The 14,432-nt window shown below is 40.2% G+C and overlaps 1 protein-coding gene across 4 annotated transcripts; it reads right to left on the reverse strand.

Annotated features, from left to right (window-relative positions):
- Positions 1–394: 394 nt before the first annotated feature.
- KBTBD2 (kelch repeat and BTB domain containing 2) lies at positions 395–14,362 on the reverse strand. 4 transcript variants are annotated; one of them, XM_082753090.1, is made up of 5 exons: positions 14,096–14,362; positions 13,327–13,451; positions 7,992–8,540; positions 4,961–5,126; positions 395–4,513 (listed from the first exon to the last, which is right to left on the reverse strand). In XM_082753090.1, exons 3-5 carry the CDS (start codon positions 8,159–8,161, stop codon positions 2,978–2,980), a joined length of 1,872 nt encoding a protein of 623 aa, XP_082609216.1. In that variant the 5' UTR covers positions 8,162–8,540; positions 13,327–13,451; positions 14,096–14,362; the 3' UTR covers positions 395–2,977. The 4 variants fall into 4 exon arrangements, with proteins under 4 accessions (XP_082609216.1, XP_082609218.1, XP_082609215.1 ...); XM_082753092.1 differs by lacking the exon at positions 13,327–13,451 and having other exon boundaries at positions 7,992–8,293; XM_082753089.1 differs by lacking the exon at positions 13,327–13,451.
- Between the last annotated feature and the right edge of the window lie 70 nt (positions 14,363–14,432).

Here is a 14,432-nt window from a genome sequence, read left to right on the forward strand (position 1 = left end):
CAAACCTGCTCCAGAGCCTGCCCAAGGTAAAGCTCCTTTCCTGTAGGAATCCAGATCCAAAAGGAGAAAATTCCAGAAGGTAGCTGTACCTGGAAGCAGAGCAGGAGCAGCACTGTCCTGCTGCTGCTAAGTTGTGTCCACGGGTGTTACTCAGCACTACTGCAATGTGGAGGGAGCTAGTGCAGCTTTTCAGAAGCATTGAGAAGTAGAAGGAGAAATGATATGAAGTACCAGGTAGTGCTTTAAAACTTTTTAATTACCTTTAAAGTTTTATCAAGTCATTGTTCCTAAAAGTTAACTTACCCATCTTCTGTTCTCCATCACCTTGACACAATCAACTGCCCTAATTTTGACTATTCCCCCTAGAACAAAAATTAAACTTGCAATTCAGGTACATAGTTAAACTGTAAAAATGAGTGGATGCACTAAAAATATTAGCAGAAGCCAGATCCTCTTTTTATTACTTCAGGTAGGGGGAACTTTACAGAGGACTTTAAAGTATTTCTACCAGAAAAGAAACAAACTCCTTGCGAACATAGCAAAGCTTGAGGACATGTGAAGCTGTCATTAAAACCTGTATGTAAATGGACTTCAAAGTCAAGTACAGGTTGAATAGGCTAGCATTAGGCGGAAGCTTTGTAGTGAGATACTATTTTAGAAGTCTTTGAAGGCTTTAATCATCTTTGCTCTATTTATAAAATGAGAACTGCATTTTTTCAGCTGTTGTCTTTGTTCTCACAGAAGTTTTTCTCTAATTTACCACTAGTGGCCATTTCCCGGCACATGACAATGCGTAGCCTGCAGAGTTACCTTCTCAAATGATGAAAGGAAGGAATTCAGACTTCAGACTAGCATTTGCCAGCTGTTTTCCTTTGGGGTCAAATACTGACTGCAGCAGCTAGTTGTGTAAGTGAACTAATAGTATGTCTTACACAAAGTCACTAGAGCCCTCTTAGACACTTGGCAAGTCTTGTCCTTAAGTACTGTATTATTACAGTTAATTTTACATAAGGTACTACACTACATGGCCTTACACCAGCAAACTGTTCTAAACAGTATAAAATGCAGAGTAACAGGAAGTCATGTAGATCTTCTATATTTTACACTTTGTTTTCAGATGTATACAATGAAGGATAGCTCTTCCAGGTACTATCAAGCAGCTGTGACTTAGGAAGTAGTTGAGTAAAGAGCAGTTTGGGTTTTACCTCACTTGTTTTTGTAAGAAATCATGTACAAGCTTTTAAACTCAAGGTGAAAGTTCTCAGTAACAGAACACACCCTTCAGTAGGTGTAGATCATCTGCACTTGAATTTAGGCATGTTGTAAAGCCTGACCTTTTGTGGTACAGCTTGATAAAGTAGGCCTATAGGAGAACAATCTCCAGCATTAATGGCTGGAGTTGCCAAGATCCCCCCAGTACTGGTGCCTGAAGTAGGTGATTCGCAAACCTGCACAACAAAGCAGTACCCTGTTCTAATCACAGGCCAGGGTTACAGGAAAGCAACATCAGCAGGATCCTGAGTTGCTTCTCCCCTCTTAACTAAGCAATTCAGCTATCAAAACAAGTTGATGTAAATGCAGACATGTTGCCATCTTTGTAGTTCAAGTTCTGTGTCATGCTCAGAGTGACTTGCATACCTACATGTAATTTCCACAATAACGAGTTAACATATACACCTCCAAGTTTTCCACAGCTTAACTATTTGACATTGCCTTCAATAAGTAACATGCTGCTGTTTAGGGGCACAACTGTATCAGCTTCAAGCAGAAAACACACCCAAACTCAGTTGGATTCAGTCTTTTTTAATAAATTAATGTCATTCAAAATACAGTGCCAGAACATGATGCAGCTGAACATGCTAGTAAGGTCTGTCATGAAGCACCTGTGTTCATGTTAGGCTGGCAGTGCCCCGCTACTGCTAGTGGTTCCTGGGATTAATGCCAGAGCAGCACTAGTCTCTGCTCTCCTGCACGCCGAGCACAGGAAATTCCTGAACTGTTGCTTCCCCCCCTCCCCGCAAAGTAAAAAACCTGATAGCTAAGGGATATCTATACACAATCACACTACAGTAATGCTTGTTATTAAATTAACAGAAAATAAAGACTTGGTTAATCCACACTAAAACTTTGTTTTACAATGGAAAAATACATCAGCAGCAGGAAGTAATATACATGAGCCAATGTTACTGTAATACAGAATGTGGAGGCATTTAGTGATTAAAGCTCCACATAGACCCGCACTATGAGGGCTGACAATTCCTATTGCAAGCCCAGCAACTTAAGTCCACACCTGGTAAACTACCAGCTGCTTGGAAGACCTGTATTCTAAACAGACAGGTATAAGTTAGTGAAAATAAGAGTACATGCACCTAATAGTACAGCTTGACTGAACCTGCAGTCATTTCGCCCTGCATGTTACCATACAATGGAAGATCTACCCTTCCTACCACAGGTAGATCCATGGGATTTGTTTCTTTTTGTTTTCTTTTCTTTAATGGCATTACTATACCAACATGGATATTAGTATTAAGTGCAGCACAGTCTTTTAATTAGGCCACACTGACAATTATATAACTAGCACTTAAGTAGAATATCCAGAAGTAGTTCAAATATAACTGGAAGATACTTTCAAAACAGTTGTGACATCATCCTAGAAATACTAACTACTCTTTTTCTGAAGCTAATTTTCCTGAACCAAGACTTTATAGAACTAGAAATTAATTCTTTAGACAAGTCAGATGCTTAAGCTCATGATATACATATACGTTTCTCAATTATTGGATAATAGTATTTCAGATAATGGAAGCATATCTGCTCATTTCACTGATTCATACTCAATTGCTGCAACTGTTAGGTAGGGCATAAAAATACAATTCATGAAGGACAGGTTTGACATTTATCTTTCCAGACCTGTTCTTTCACAATCATTTATTTCAAGGTAACTGCGCAGAATCAGTTGTGCAGTCTAAGTGGGGAGCTATACAGGCGGAAAAGTAACCATCTCCCCATCCAGCTCAAATTCGTCTGCTCCATCAGGTGAAAAGAGATACGTCGGAGGTTTCCACGGGGACTCTTCAAGGCAAGACGGGTACAGCTTTCCTACAGTGCACCGGAAGTCCTTTCCCAGGTCCCACAGCACACGTTCGGATATGTGCTGTCTCAGAAACCAGCGGTCGAGTTCCAGGTCATACTGATAAGTGGCATACTTGGCTCGCTCATTCATGTGGGTTTCTCGTATGAAGACACACAAAGAATTAGAGATGACAACAGCTCTAACGCACGGGTCAGAATAGCGCTTCGCAGGGATATTAGCTGCCATTCTCCACTCATTTTTATTCACATCGTAGATTTCCACAGTTACGGAAGACCCATCTACAGTACTACTGGGGAGCCTTATACCAGAATTGCTGGCAATATGCAGTCCTCCAATGTAGAATATTTTATCGCCAAAAGCAGCAGCTGAAGCAAAACATCTACTTGTCTGTCGCATAGCCATTTCTACCCAAGCATCTGACCTGGGAAAATAACAGTACATCAAGTTGTGTGCCATTACGTAAATGCAGTTGTGAACTGCTACTGCTGTGCTCCACTGCCACGCGCAAGGCAACGGGCTTACCATGGTCCATTCATCTTTTTCAGTGTCATATCTTTCTACAGTTCTCCTGTTGAGCTCTCCGCCGACACTGTCGCCTCCAATTGCATAGATGTATCCTTCACAACAGACCAGGGATGGCTTTATACGAACAAAGAGCATTGGTGTCTTTGGGAACCACGTGTTTTGCTGTGCATCAAACCAGTAAAAGCAATTCACAGTTCTGAAGGCAGCCTGGAGTTTGCTGCTTTTACTATGATTGGTTTTCGTGCTTTTCAGAGGAACTTGCCCCCCTGCTATATAGATATCATTGTCGGGAGTTACGAGCGTGCCAACCTTATGCAAGTCAGCAGGAGGGTTGCAGAGTTTGTAAACTTTTTCTGCCTGTGGGCTGTAACAGACAGAAGAATAAAGACTACCAGGGTTTTCAGCAGCAGCTTCAATGAATATCATCATCTCCTCTTTTGTCATACCGAGTCTGGGCTTGAAAAACTTGGGCATAGATTTGTACAATCCTTGCACCACCACTGATTTATCGTTGGGTGGTAAGCCTTGAAACCAGGCTCTCTGCGTTACTTCTGAAAGTGCATCGATACGGATTTGGCTAAGAACAGAGGACAAATACTGTGATCGCGATTCCGTGTTGTACTCCAGCCATAACATAGCAGCTTCACGAACTGTCTCCTCCTTTTCCACGTTTAAATTGTCACTGCTTAAAATATCTATCAGTAGATCATGTGACAGTTGCATGAAAGCTTCCTGGTGGTACACAGCTGTGAACTTGTGCTCTACCATTCTTTTAGCACTCTGTTTTAACTCCTCGCAGCTGAAGAGATCAGCAAAACTTAACAGACGCACACAATTTTCTGCATTAATTTTTTTGATTAAGTATTCCCTACACCGCTGTAGCACATCGTCTACCTGTAATGCAAAGAGAAAAGACACTGAGTACTGCCACATATACTCTATGCCTTCACTTACCAGCAGCAGGTTAAAGTACCTGTATTTAAACAGCAGAGTTTAGGCCTGGAATATTCTGTGTGTACACACACAGGCATGCACAAAAATACAGCAGTGACTTAAGAGATTCATGCAGATTCAGGAAATTGCATTATGATGGCTGCTTGAGAAACTAATGATATAAACATGGTTAAGTGCACTGCTTCACTTCCACCCTCCACAGGGCCATAAAGGAAAGAGGGATGTGTACATGAAATTCATCTTGCAGGCAACTACTCTCTGTACTAAGGAAATTGAATGTGAATATTTTGAAATGACTAAACAGAAAGGATTATCTAACAAGTTAAAGAAAAAAATGGTTCAGAGATGAGAAGCAGTTATTCCCCACTCAGAGGAAAACATTCCTACCTGTAAGAAGCAGGCAGTCTCATAAAGCTGTTCCACCATGCTGTCACTTATTGCCAAGTTACCCGTGTATGCGTAAGCTATGATAATTTGTAGCGTGGCTGCATCCACATTCCTCAGGTGTACGTGCGTTTGTTTACTTTCACTTAGCCCGCTCATGAACATGGCTCTGAAGAAAAATATACATATTAACAATAAGTACTGGTGGTTCTTATCTTAAGCAGTCACTTTATCACTTTTAAGACTTCAGTGATTATACACCAAAAGGTAAACAGTCCTTTTGGTCATCTTTTTACATGTATTTAGTATTTTCCTTAGGCTACCATCAGGTAATAAAGATAAAGCACTTGTACCAAACATTCAAAAAGGAACACAGTGCCTTCTATAGAAGAACTTTACATATATGCAAACTATTTTGCGTTAATCAGCAGAGAATTCTAATTCTGAAATTTTAAACTTCTCTGTTAGGCAACAAGAGGGAAGAAATATCCTTCAGAAAAGGCTATTTATACATATAAAGATAGGTTTGATTCTAAAATGAAAAGAAACAGATCTATGGAATGGACTGAGCTAAGTCACATTAAAAAGCATGCTTCTCTGGAAGAAAGAAAGCTCAGAAAATGGAGCAAGCACTGGCACTCCATGAAATATTTCTTATATACTATTCACATTATGCAGTAAACTTCAAGTTTGTAGAAAAAAATCAATGGCAGATTGTATCAGATCTGGTCTGAGAAAAATAATAATCCCTTCAGTATCTCTATTACACCTTCCTGAAAAACACAGAAAGGCATTTTAAAGAAAAGGTTATTACTTCCCTAATGCTTTATATACCTATTTCCCATTATGTTGCCTTTTTTTGTTTGTTTTTAAAGTTGTAACACAGTTAAGTAATTGAACTCTGATACTATGAACCAGGTACGTGCTCATTTTCTTAAAATGGCTGAAATCCCTTTTAAGACCTTTATATTAATTCAAGTTTGGTAGTAGTGGTGATATGGCAAATTCAGCTTAAGCTCCTTTAAATGTGGAGCTTTTTGGGAAACCAGACCTGAGAGAAACCTGTCCCTTCGGAGGGACAGCGAGCGCACCCTGTAGTTCTGCCTGCGGGCACAGAGGTGAAGGCACCATGGAGATGCACTTGATGAGCAAAGCCATTCCACAAATACCTGAAAGACGGTGCCCCACCACCACTCCTCCTGCCCCAACTCCATCTCTGTCCTCTTCCAAGCTCCTTAACTCAGACAACCTGCATTTTGGGGGGGGCGAAATCACTGGCTAAGTGAGTGCCTCAACTTGCCAGGCAGGTTGTTAAAGGTAAACAAGACACTAAGCGTACCAGAAAGGCTCCTCTTCGTGGAAATTAAGGGGGAGCTGTTACAGAATGTGGCTGTAGCGCATGCCTGCACACAGCTGAGCAGCATGTGCCAAAGCTGGCCTGTTTCTAGCAGTGCTCAAGCACAGATTTGGAAGGTAAGCTGCCTGCAGTTGTAAACAACGACTGGATCACTAAGAGATGCTTTTCTGTTCTTCCCCCTCTCCCCACAGCCGCCTTCAGGGCTATCAATTTTTCATAATAAGGCTAAATTTAGGAAACTGAGCATCTTTATAAAAGCCAAACTAGAGAAGAAAAAAACAGAATATGACAAAACCACAAGCTTGATACTACTTTTAGCCAGTGCCAAAACCTCATTCCATAAATAATAAACGCACATCTGAATAAGAGATTTGACTGCATATTCTAACGCTTCACACTGCATGGACTCATGACAGCTTTCCAACCTTATGATTAGCCACCCACACTAAATCTGGCCACATTTCCAGGGGCTGTTATTTTACAGACTGTTGGAACAGTGTCATCTGCAGCAGGCCAACAGCAATAATCATTATCTAGCGATCACACAATACTTGTTGCTAAAAATTGTACCAGATTCATGTGAGATGAAAAAAGGAACAAAAACAATAGCAGTGAGAAAAACTTATGTGAAAGGAACTCATCTTGCAGTAGTTTCTCACGTTAAGTTACACACTAATACAAGCAAACAGACAGAATACATGCAACATTTTAAAAGTGTTCTGTATAGGGAGACCAACCCATCAGGAAAACAATTTGTAAGCCTCCTGATGAAATGGGAAAGAAAAGTTAGAATCACTGCACAGTGCATCAGGAAGACAGAATATGCATGGATGTCCCCAAGACTAGTTTCAAACTTCAAAATTCCTTCCAGGTAAGCAGATTAATTGTACTGTTACTAACAAAGAATGATCAATCACTGCAGAAAAATGCATGGTGTCCCATCTAGGGCTTACTATAAAAGAATCTACAAAAGCAGTAGCACTTCTCAGATCTTATTAGCAAAAAGTTTTGAAAAGACAAAAAGCAAGACATCCAGGGAGCAGAAGCCACTGGATTAAGAACTCCAACAACATCTCAGTGAGGGGTAAAAAAAAAAGTGTGTTGTGTTACAGCAAGACTCAGGCAAGATTAGAGTGTCTGGCTTCTTTGCTGAGCAGAGAAAAAAAAACAGATGATTCAGAAAAGGAAGCCACAAGCTCGCACAGCACTCCCTACTTTCAGCAGAGGCTTCTACTAAGAAAGTACCGATAATAAATGCAACAATGAGACTACCACATCCAGCTCTCAATAATCTCTAGTTACCTTACCTTGGGAGGATGGGGGAAGGAGGGGAGAACAAACATCTTTTTAATCTTTTCTAAGTATGAAAAATAAGAAATTTACTAATTATACAGATTTGATTAACACCCCAGAGAACAGTAACCATCACAAGTGTGACTTTCCTTTTGCACTTACTATAGAAAACTACAGTATCTATCCTGAGTAAGTCACAAGATGCTGGAAAATGTATTTTACTCTTTTGATGTTGAAAAGTAATGACAGTTTGTGACTTGCTTGCTACACTGTTCTCTACAATGCTCTGCAACACATTATTTGTTAATCAGTTAAGTAATACCACACTCAAAACCAGACACCATAGATTTCCTTGAATTAACAGCTCCTGCTTTGAATACTTACCTGAAATACGAGCTGCACGTTGCAAGAACCATCTTATGGCAGGGAAATTCGGTGCCCTCAACAATCAATACTATGTCAGTCAGCAACTGCTGCTCATAAAAGAATTTTAACTGCTCCAGCAAGGACACAGCATATTCACTATTTATCTGCCTCTCGTCCTGGGTAGACATGACTGTATTCCATTAATACTTCCAGGACCAGAGTGAAAAGTCAAGACCTTTTTGCCAGAGAAAGGTCAGCTGAATATTTCTGAAGTAACCAGGGAAGAAACTGCAGGAGATCTGTAGCCTTCAGAGGCGATACTGATTAAAAAAAAAAAAAAAAAAAAGAAGGCAGTGTTATCTTGAACTGCTGAATCAATGTTTCAGACTTTGACCTACATTAGGTCATCATTCTTTGATTCAATGTCACAATCTGTTCAGAGACTTTCAAGAGTATCTGCAGGGCTCCTGTTGATATTTATAATGACACAGCAAACCAATGACCAAAAGCGAATTCTGAGGTAGGTTCCGTGGTAGCATCTCATGATTGGTGGCTGCACTTGAGTGACTGAAAGCAGGAAAATAAAATTGACATTAGCACTTGTCCAAGAAACAGTTTTTCCTTTTAAGCTACCCCTTAAAAGTGACTAACAACCTGATTTCTAAGTAAGTACATATTACTTGCACAAAAATTCTCATAGAAAGAACATTTAAACAACAACAATATCAAAAGAGAAAAGCAGAAGAGTTTGCATATTCTCATTCTTGATTCTCATCAAGATCTAGGCCCATAAACTAAGATAATTTGTCCATACAGCTTCTAAGGCTGGAGAGAAAAACAAGGTTCAGGAAGACTAATCCTCTTCCAAGAGATAGCCAGTTCTCCCCACTGAGTATACCTGCATATTTCCTTCAACCAAGGCAAAGAGCTGCTTAATACAAACATGAAAAAAGTGACTTTTTTTCCTGTTGGTATGGTTTTGTCTACTCAAGTCCTATCAATACCAGGCCTACTAAGAATATTAATGCTGTTTCTTCAGTATCCCATCATTTTCCAACTAAAGTCAACATCATAGTCAATCCACTTGTTTCACCTTTGACACTCAACTATAGAACAAGCAGAAACAGAGCTTAAGAGTTTGAAATCCTAACAACCTATATTTGCAATGCTTATTTGATTCATCATCTCCATGCAGAGGGGCTTCATGTATTGACATTCCCCATGCCATTTTTCCCCCCTTCTAAGCCATTTCAATACAGCCAGGTAAGCATGACCACTGCTGACAGGGAAATAGAAAAATAAGGTAAAAGTAGCAAAGGGATGCTGGAATAGCATAAGTCAAAAAAACTTGGAGTCATCATAAAAGCAATGACCACAGGTTGCCCAAGTCTGTTTTCTTTTTAAGACAAGTAGAAATGTCCAAACAAGGGTTCAGGTTCCACACCACCCCCATCTTCATAATTAAGAATGGGAGAGTTACGACAGTAAAATTGTCGCCATAAAGGCCCATCAGAATACCGTATCTATCAAATGCTTCCACGTTAATTGAGTATTGCACTGTTCTCTTACATTCCAAAACTGAGTAGTAACCAGTAACACACTTGTCAAATGTCTAAGACATAGCTATCACTGCAGTTCGTGAAGAACGGTGAATGCAGAAATACACTTTTACCTGAAATTACACACTTGAAATTCCACACAAACTTCCAAGATTTAGTGCAAGGTGAAGGTGAATCCCTGCCAGCCATATCAAAGATATGTTTCAGCAGAGCCCTGCCCGTAGCACAGTTTAAAAACAGCTGTCTCACATTCACTCAAGCGGATATGGTTAATTAATACCACTTTAATTAATTCTAATTTAATGTCACTGATCTATTTCTTTTTCAGTGAATATGCACAACTAGTGATCTCAAGCTCTTGTGTTTAACTGGTTATATAACTGGAAAAATAAAAAAATTAAATAAAAAAATCAAAGCCCATGTTCACAACAAGCCAGTTAAATAAGTAGAAAAGATGTTAATATTTGGAAGAGAACAGGAAGACTGCTATGTGCTGTAATAACAGATATTCGCATGAATTCTTGACTTTGTACCTTCAAGTTTCTTCAAGTTTCAGGTGCACTTAAATGCTGAAGTCAATAAACCAGATGTCTATCAAGAAATTTGCTTATCCAAAGCAAGGACTTGCCACAAGTCACGTCAACTTTTCACCAGATGAGTACACCCCCTATCTGTACGTTTACTGACCACTATCCTGGTCATCTGATAATAGCTTAATGTGCAACCTAATCTATTGACAGATTTTACACTGAACTTTATATGGCTACAGAGACACGCAGACTTCCTAAGTGCATTAGACCCACAGAAATAAATAGCTCGTGGCTCTCCTGGTATCCAGGATCTCTCTACAGCATTGTTTTTCCTGGCTTAGGAGTAAAGTTTCAACAATACAAGCTGGTGCACTGCACTTGGTTCAGGCAAAACATCAGTATTACTAAGCTATGGTAACAATGACTTCTTTTATTAAAGCTTCCCATTCTGATGTAATTTTAAAGACTACAAATCTTCAGGAACAGGAAAAAAAGAGCAAAACTTCAGTATACACTGTTCTAGTCATCAAGTAACAGAACCAATTCAAGGGTCCCATAGAGAAATTGATGTACACCGGCTAGTAAGATTAAATACATTTTTGGCAATTTGGCTGACAGTCAATGACTGAAAAAGCAGACCTGTTCAACAGAAGACAAGTTGAAACTGTGAAATTAATTACTATAAATAGCCAGAACATTTGAGTATGACTCCTGGTGGCAGAAAAGATTGAGGAGATGACAGGAGTCTTGTTGCAGAACATTTATGTGATGTGAACCACCTTTAAACTGTAAATTCACAAAGCTGGACTCTGGTGTACAGCTGATCTGGCACACTCTCATGCATGACGTGTACCAGGGGTCTTCTGTTGGTAGGAACATGCAATGCACTGAACTCCTGCTTCCCATATCCACACTGCATTTTGTTGCCAATGATAACCATTTGCTAAAGAAGAGAATTTTGTATTTGTCACAAAATCCAAAGTTGCATCCCACTCCCTTCTAGTGGAACCATACTAAATTCTTAGGAGAACAGTTCATCAGGAATCTCTAATAAGTGAATTTTTGTCCTGGGTAACTTCTTTGAAGTCAGCTGTCTAAAACAGGATGGTAGATTGTAGCTGCTGGAAGGTCATAGTGGTACTGGACTGCTAACTAAGTCAAGACGTTACCCAGCAATCCAAACTAACTCCGTATCAAGCTGGAGAGGAACATGAAGTAACAGGTGGATAAGAAGGTTTGTTTTTAAGTAATTATACTTTTTAGCTGAAGTAATTTTAATGAGGTGGCTTTAACTCTCGTTCAAGTGCTTCAAAATATGTATCAGATCATTACAAAAGTTAGTCAAACGTTACTGAGTTAAGGGAAAACCTATTAATTGTTTTCCTTGAACCTGTTTGTCTTCTGAGGTCAGGGGAAGATTAACAAATGGAGATACATCCTGTACTACAAGCATGGAAGTGTTGCTCTACATCATCTCTACAATATAAGTTGAACTATTATCTACTATTTCCAACATAAATGGAAAATAGTGAGAAATATAGATATATTTCTCAACTAGACTAATTTGTCTTTATCTTTTTTATTTAAAACCAAGAAACAGCTTTTTTTTTCCTCCAAACTGCAAAAAGGGCAAAACAGATGTTTCGTTGTTAACATCTATGTTTTCATACTAGGAAAAGTGTGAAAAAAGCATACGAAAAAAAGAAAAAAGAAAAAGTATACTTTCTTCTGAAAATGCCATTGAGAAGTCTGCCAGATTGCATGCCTAACTTCCAGTGAAGTTCATGGAAATGCACAGAGACCTATGAAATCCTCACCAGGTTCCTATCTGCATCTTCAACCATCTAAGCATCTCTTGAACTAACTTCACCAGCTACAACCAACACTTCAATAAACCTGCACGTTTGGGGAAAAAAAACACACACCTTATTTCCCTGGACATTCAACCTTTCTAACCTTGTTTTAACTAATAAGAAGCTTTAAATACTACTTTTGTGCACTTTTAATCGAATTCCAATTCCCATCCAAGTGCAGCTTCACAAAAATCACAAGTAAAAACATGTCTAGAGAAGTGAGTCATTCACTATTTTTAACATAATGAAATGTCAGAATTAAGAACCAAACAACCCTAAGCCAAACTACACAGCAAGTGTGTAGAGAGCGCAATGAAAGTACCAAGTTTAGGTACTTTGATACACAGTTACCATGAACAACATGCTGCTACAAATCAACATGTTTTCAAAGTGATTACACCAACTAATGGCAAGGGGAATAGAAGTACTAAAAACGATTAAAATCAATTATTTAAATCAATAGACCTAGCCAACTAATCTCAAAGATAGTAAAGAGAGAAGAAAAAGGAGTTGGAAGCTCTGGATTCCTGAGTAATGTATCAAATTTGCATCCTTGGCAGCAAAAATGAAATAGGTAATTGATGAAGCAATTCCAGACTTGAAAGTTTTCCTCTCTTCTAAAGCCATCAAAGGTATCTTTGATACCACTGTAGTGCAGAAACCTGAGGACATTGAGGAGATTCTAATGAGGCAAGACCTTGAACTCTCATAAAAGCTAAGAATGGATTTATTCCTACAATGGTTTTATCTCAAAAACTACTGTTCACTTGGAAACTAATAGTATTTTCCATATGTATTGTGACTGGAAGCAAGTTACAACTTTAAGGTAGGTAAACTTTCTGGAACCAGACAGAAGCTAGAGACCTGAAGTGCCAGACTCCACACCAACAACGTGTTTGGTCGCAATGCACTCCTCAGTACCAGTTTCTTTCCTGTTTTTCTGCTCCTAAAGGAAGTTATACACTAAAGGAAATACCTGCTCAGAAATAAAATTAGCACTAGATAAACCAGCAACTTAACTTGGCAACTGGCCTTCTGTGTTGAGCAGAGGTAGTTTCCATCCCCAAGGGCGTTTCTGTTTTGTTGAAAGACCTGACCTGTCTTGGAAAATTAACCTTTGAAAATAAGTGGGCCACAAATGTCTCTAACAAGATCCAGCCAAATATCCTGCATGTATAGAAAAGTGTTTTCTTTCTCTGAACTCTAGTATGTTAATGAAGGTAGACAGCTTTCTTTAAGAACTTAAACTGCACTGTACAAGTATGCATCATTCCCACAAATATCATCATATCTTAGTGATTATTTAACTATAAATTTACGTATTTCTACAATAAGAAATTAGACAAATAATTAATGCAGTTTAACTAACCATAAATTACTTCCTGAAATGTTAGAGACTTAAAATGGATACCTTGTTTATCCTTGTAAAGTTTATTCTCCTAGTGCAACAGCTACTAAATTAAGGAAGAGACATTTTTGGATTTGCACCAATTATGGTCTGTTTCACAATCACATGACCAAAATCAAAACATCTGCCTAAAAAAAAAAAAACACAATCAAACATGCTAAGCAGCAACATCCTTCTTTCTGTTCCTGCACGATGCTAGGTATGCAGCACAAAGTATAACCGGATCCTTTCACTGAGGCTAAACATATCCTTGGAATAATTTAAGGTGTGACACCTGTACCCAAATTGTGAGACTATACAACTTCCATATTGGAGTATATTAAAATATTGAACTTTTAAGGGTTTCTAAAATACATCATCTTAACAGAACTCACGCAGACGTTGCCCTAGATGAGCTCGCAACAGAACACAGCATTTCAGGTCCCCAACGATCACAACAAGGTGACGTAGAAAGCCAAGATTTGGCTTTGCGGGGAAACCTCAAAACGCAGACGCTAAACACAGCGACAACCCATCCCTAAATCATTGTTCAACTCATTTCACAAGCAACAAGACGCCTACCCTGCTCGTAGCAGCAACAACAACCACTGGAACATCTCCGGCACGCAGCCGGCTGATTCTAAAGCTATTTTACGACCCTTTACTCCGCGCTTCGCCTACAAAACCCCACACCAAGAGGGGGCCACCTCTACAAGCCCACACACAACCACCGCAGCCCTCCCACGGCCGCTCGCGCAACCCCTCCCGGAGGCCCCCTCCCGCCCGGCCCTACCTGCTGCCGCTCGGCCTCACGGGGCTGGAAGAGAGCAGGAAGGGGCCCGGGTTAGGGCTGGCGGGGGGGGGGGTTGTAGCCGCTCCCTCACCTCCAGCGCCAGCCCCTGCCAGGGCCCGGCCCGGCCCTGCCCCTTTCCTCAGCCCCCAGCCCGGCCCAGACCGGTGGGACCAACCTCCCAGCGTGTCCCCTGCCGCCTCAGCGTCCCCGGGGCGGGCGGGCAGCGAGCGGGGCGAGAAGAAGAAGAAGGAGGAGGAGGAGGAGGAGGAGGAGAAGGAGGAGGAGGAGGAGGAGGCGGGGGGGGGGGGGCGGCGGGGGCGGTGGATCCGGTCCCGCC

The sequence above is a fragment of the Aythya marila genome (assembly GCF_965140915.1).
Source record: "Aythya marila genome assembly, chromosome: 2".
In the NCBI taxonomy this organism is placed as follows: Eukaryota; Metazoa; Chordata; class Aves; order Anseriformes; family Anatidae; genus Aythya; species Aythya marila.

Coding starts and splice junctions, on each gene's coding strand:
- KBTBD2 (XM_082753092.1), bottom strand. CDS start 8,161: ATGTCTACCCAGGACGAGAGGCAGATAAATAGTGAATATGCTGTGTCC. Junction 5,127..7,991: donor ACGTGCAGCTCGTATTTCAG/GTAAGTATTCAA, acceptor ATTTTTCTTCAG/AGCCATGTTCATGAGCGGGC. Junction 4,514..4,960: donor AGACTGCCTGCTTCTTACAG/GTAGGAATGTTT, acceptor TTTGCATTACAG/GTAGACGATGTGCTACAGCG.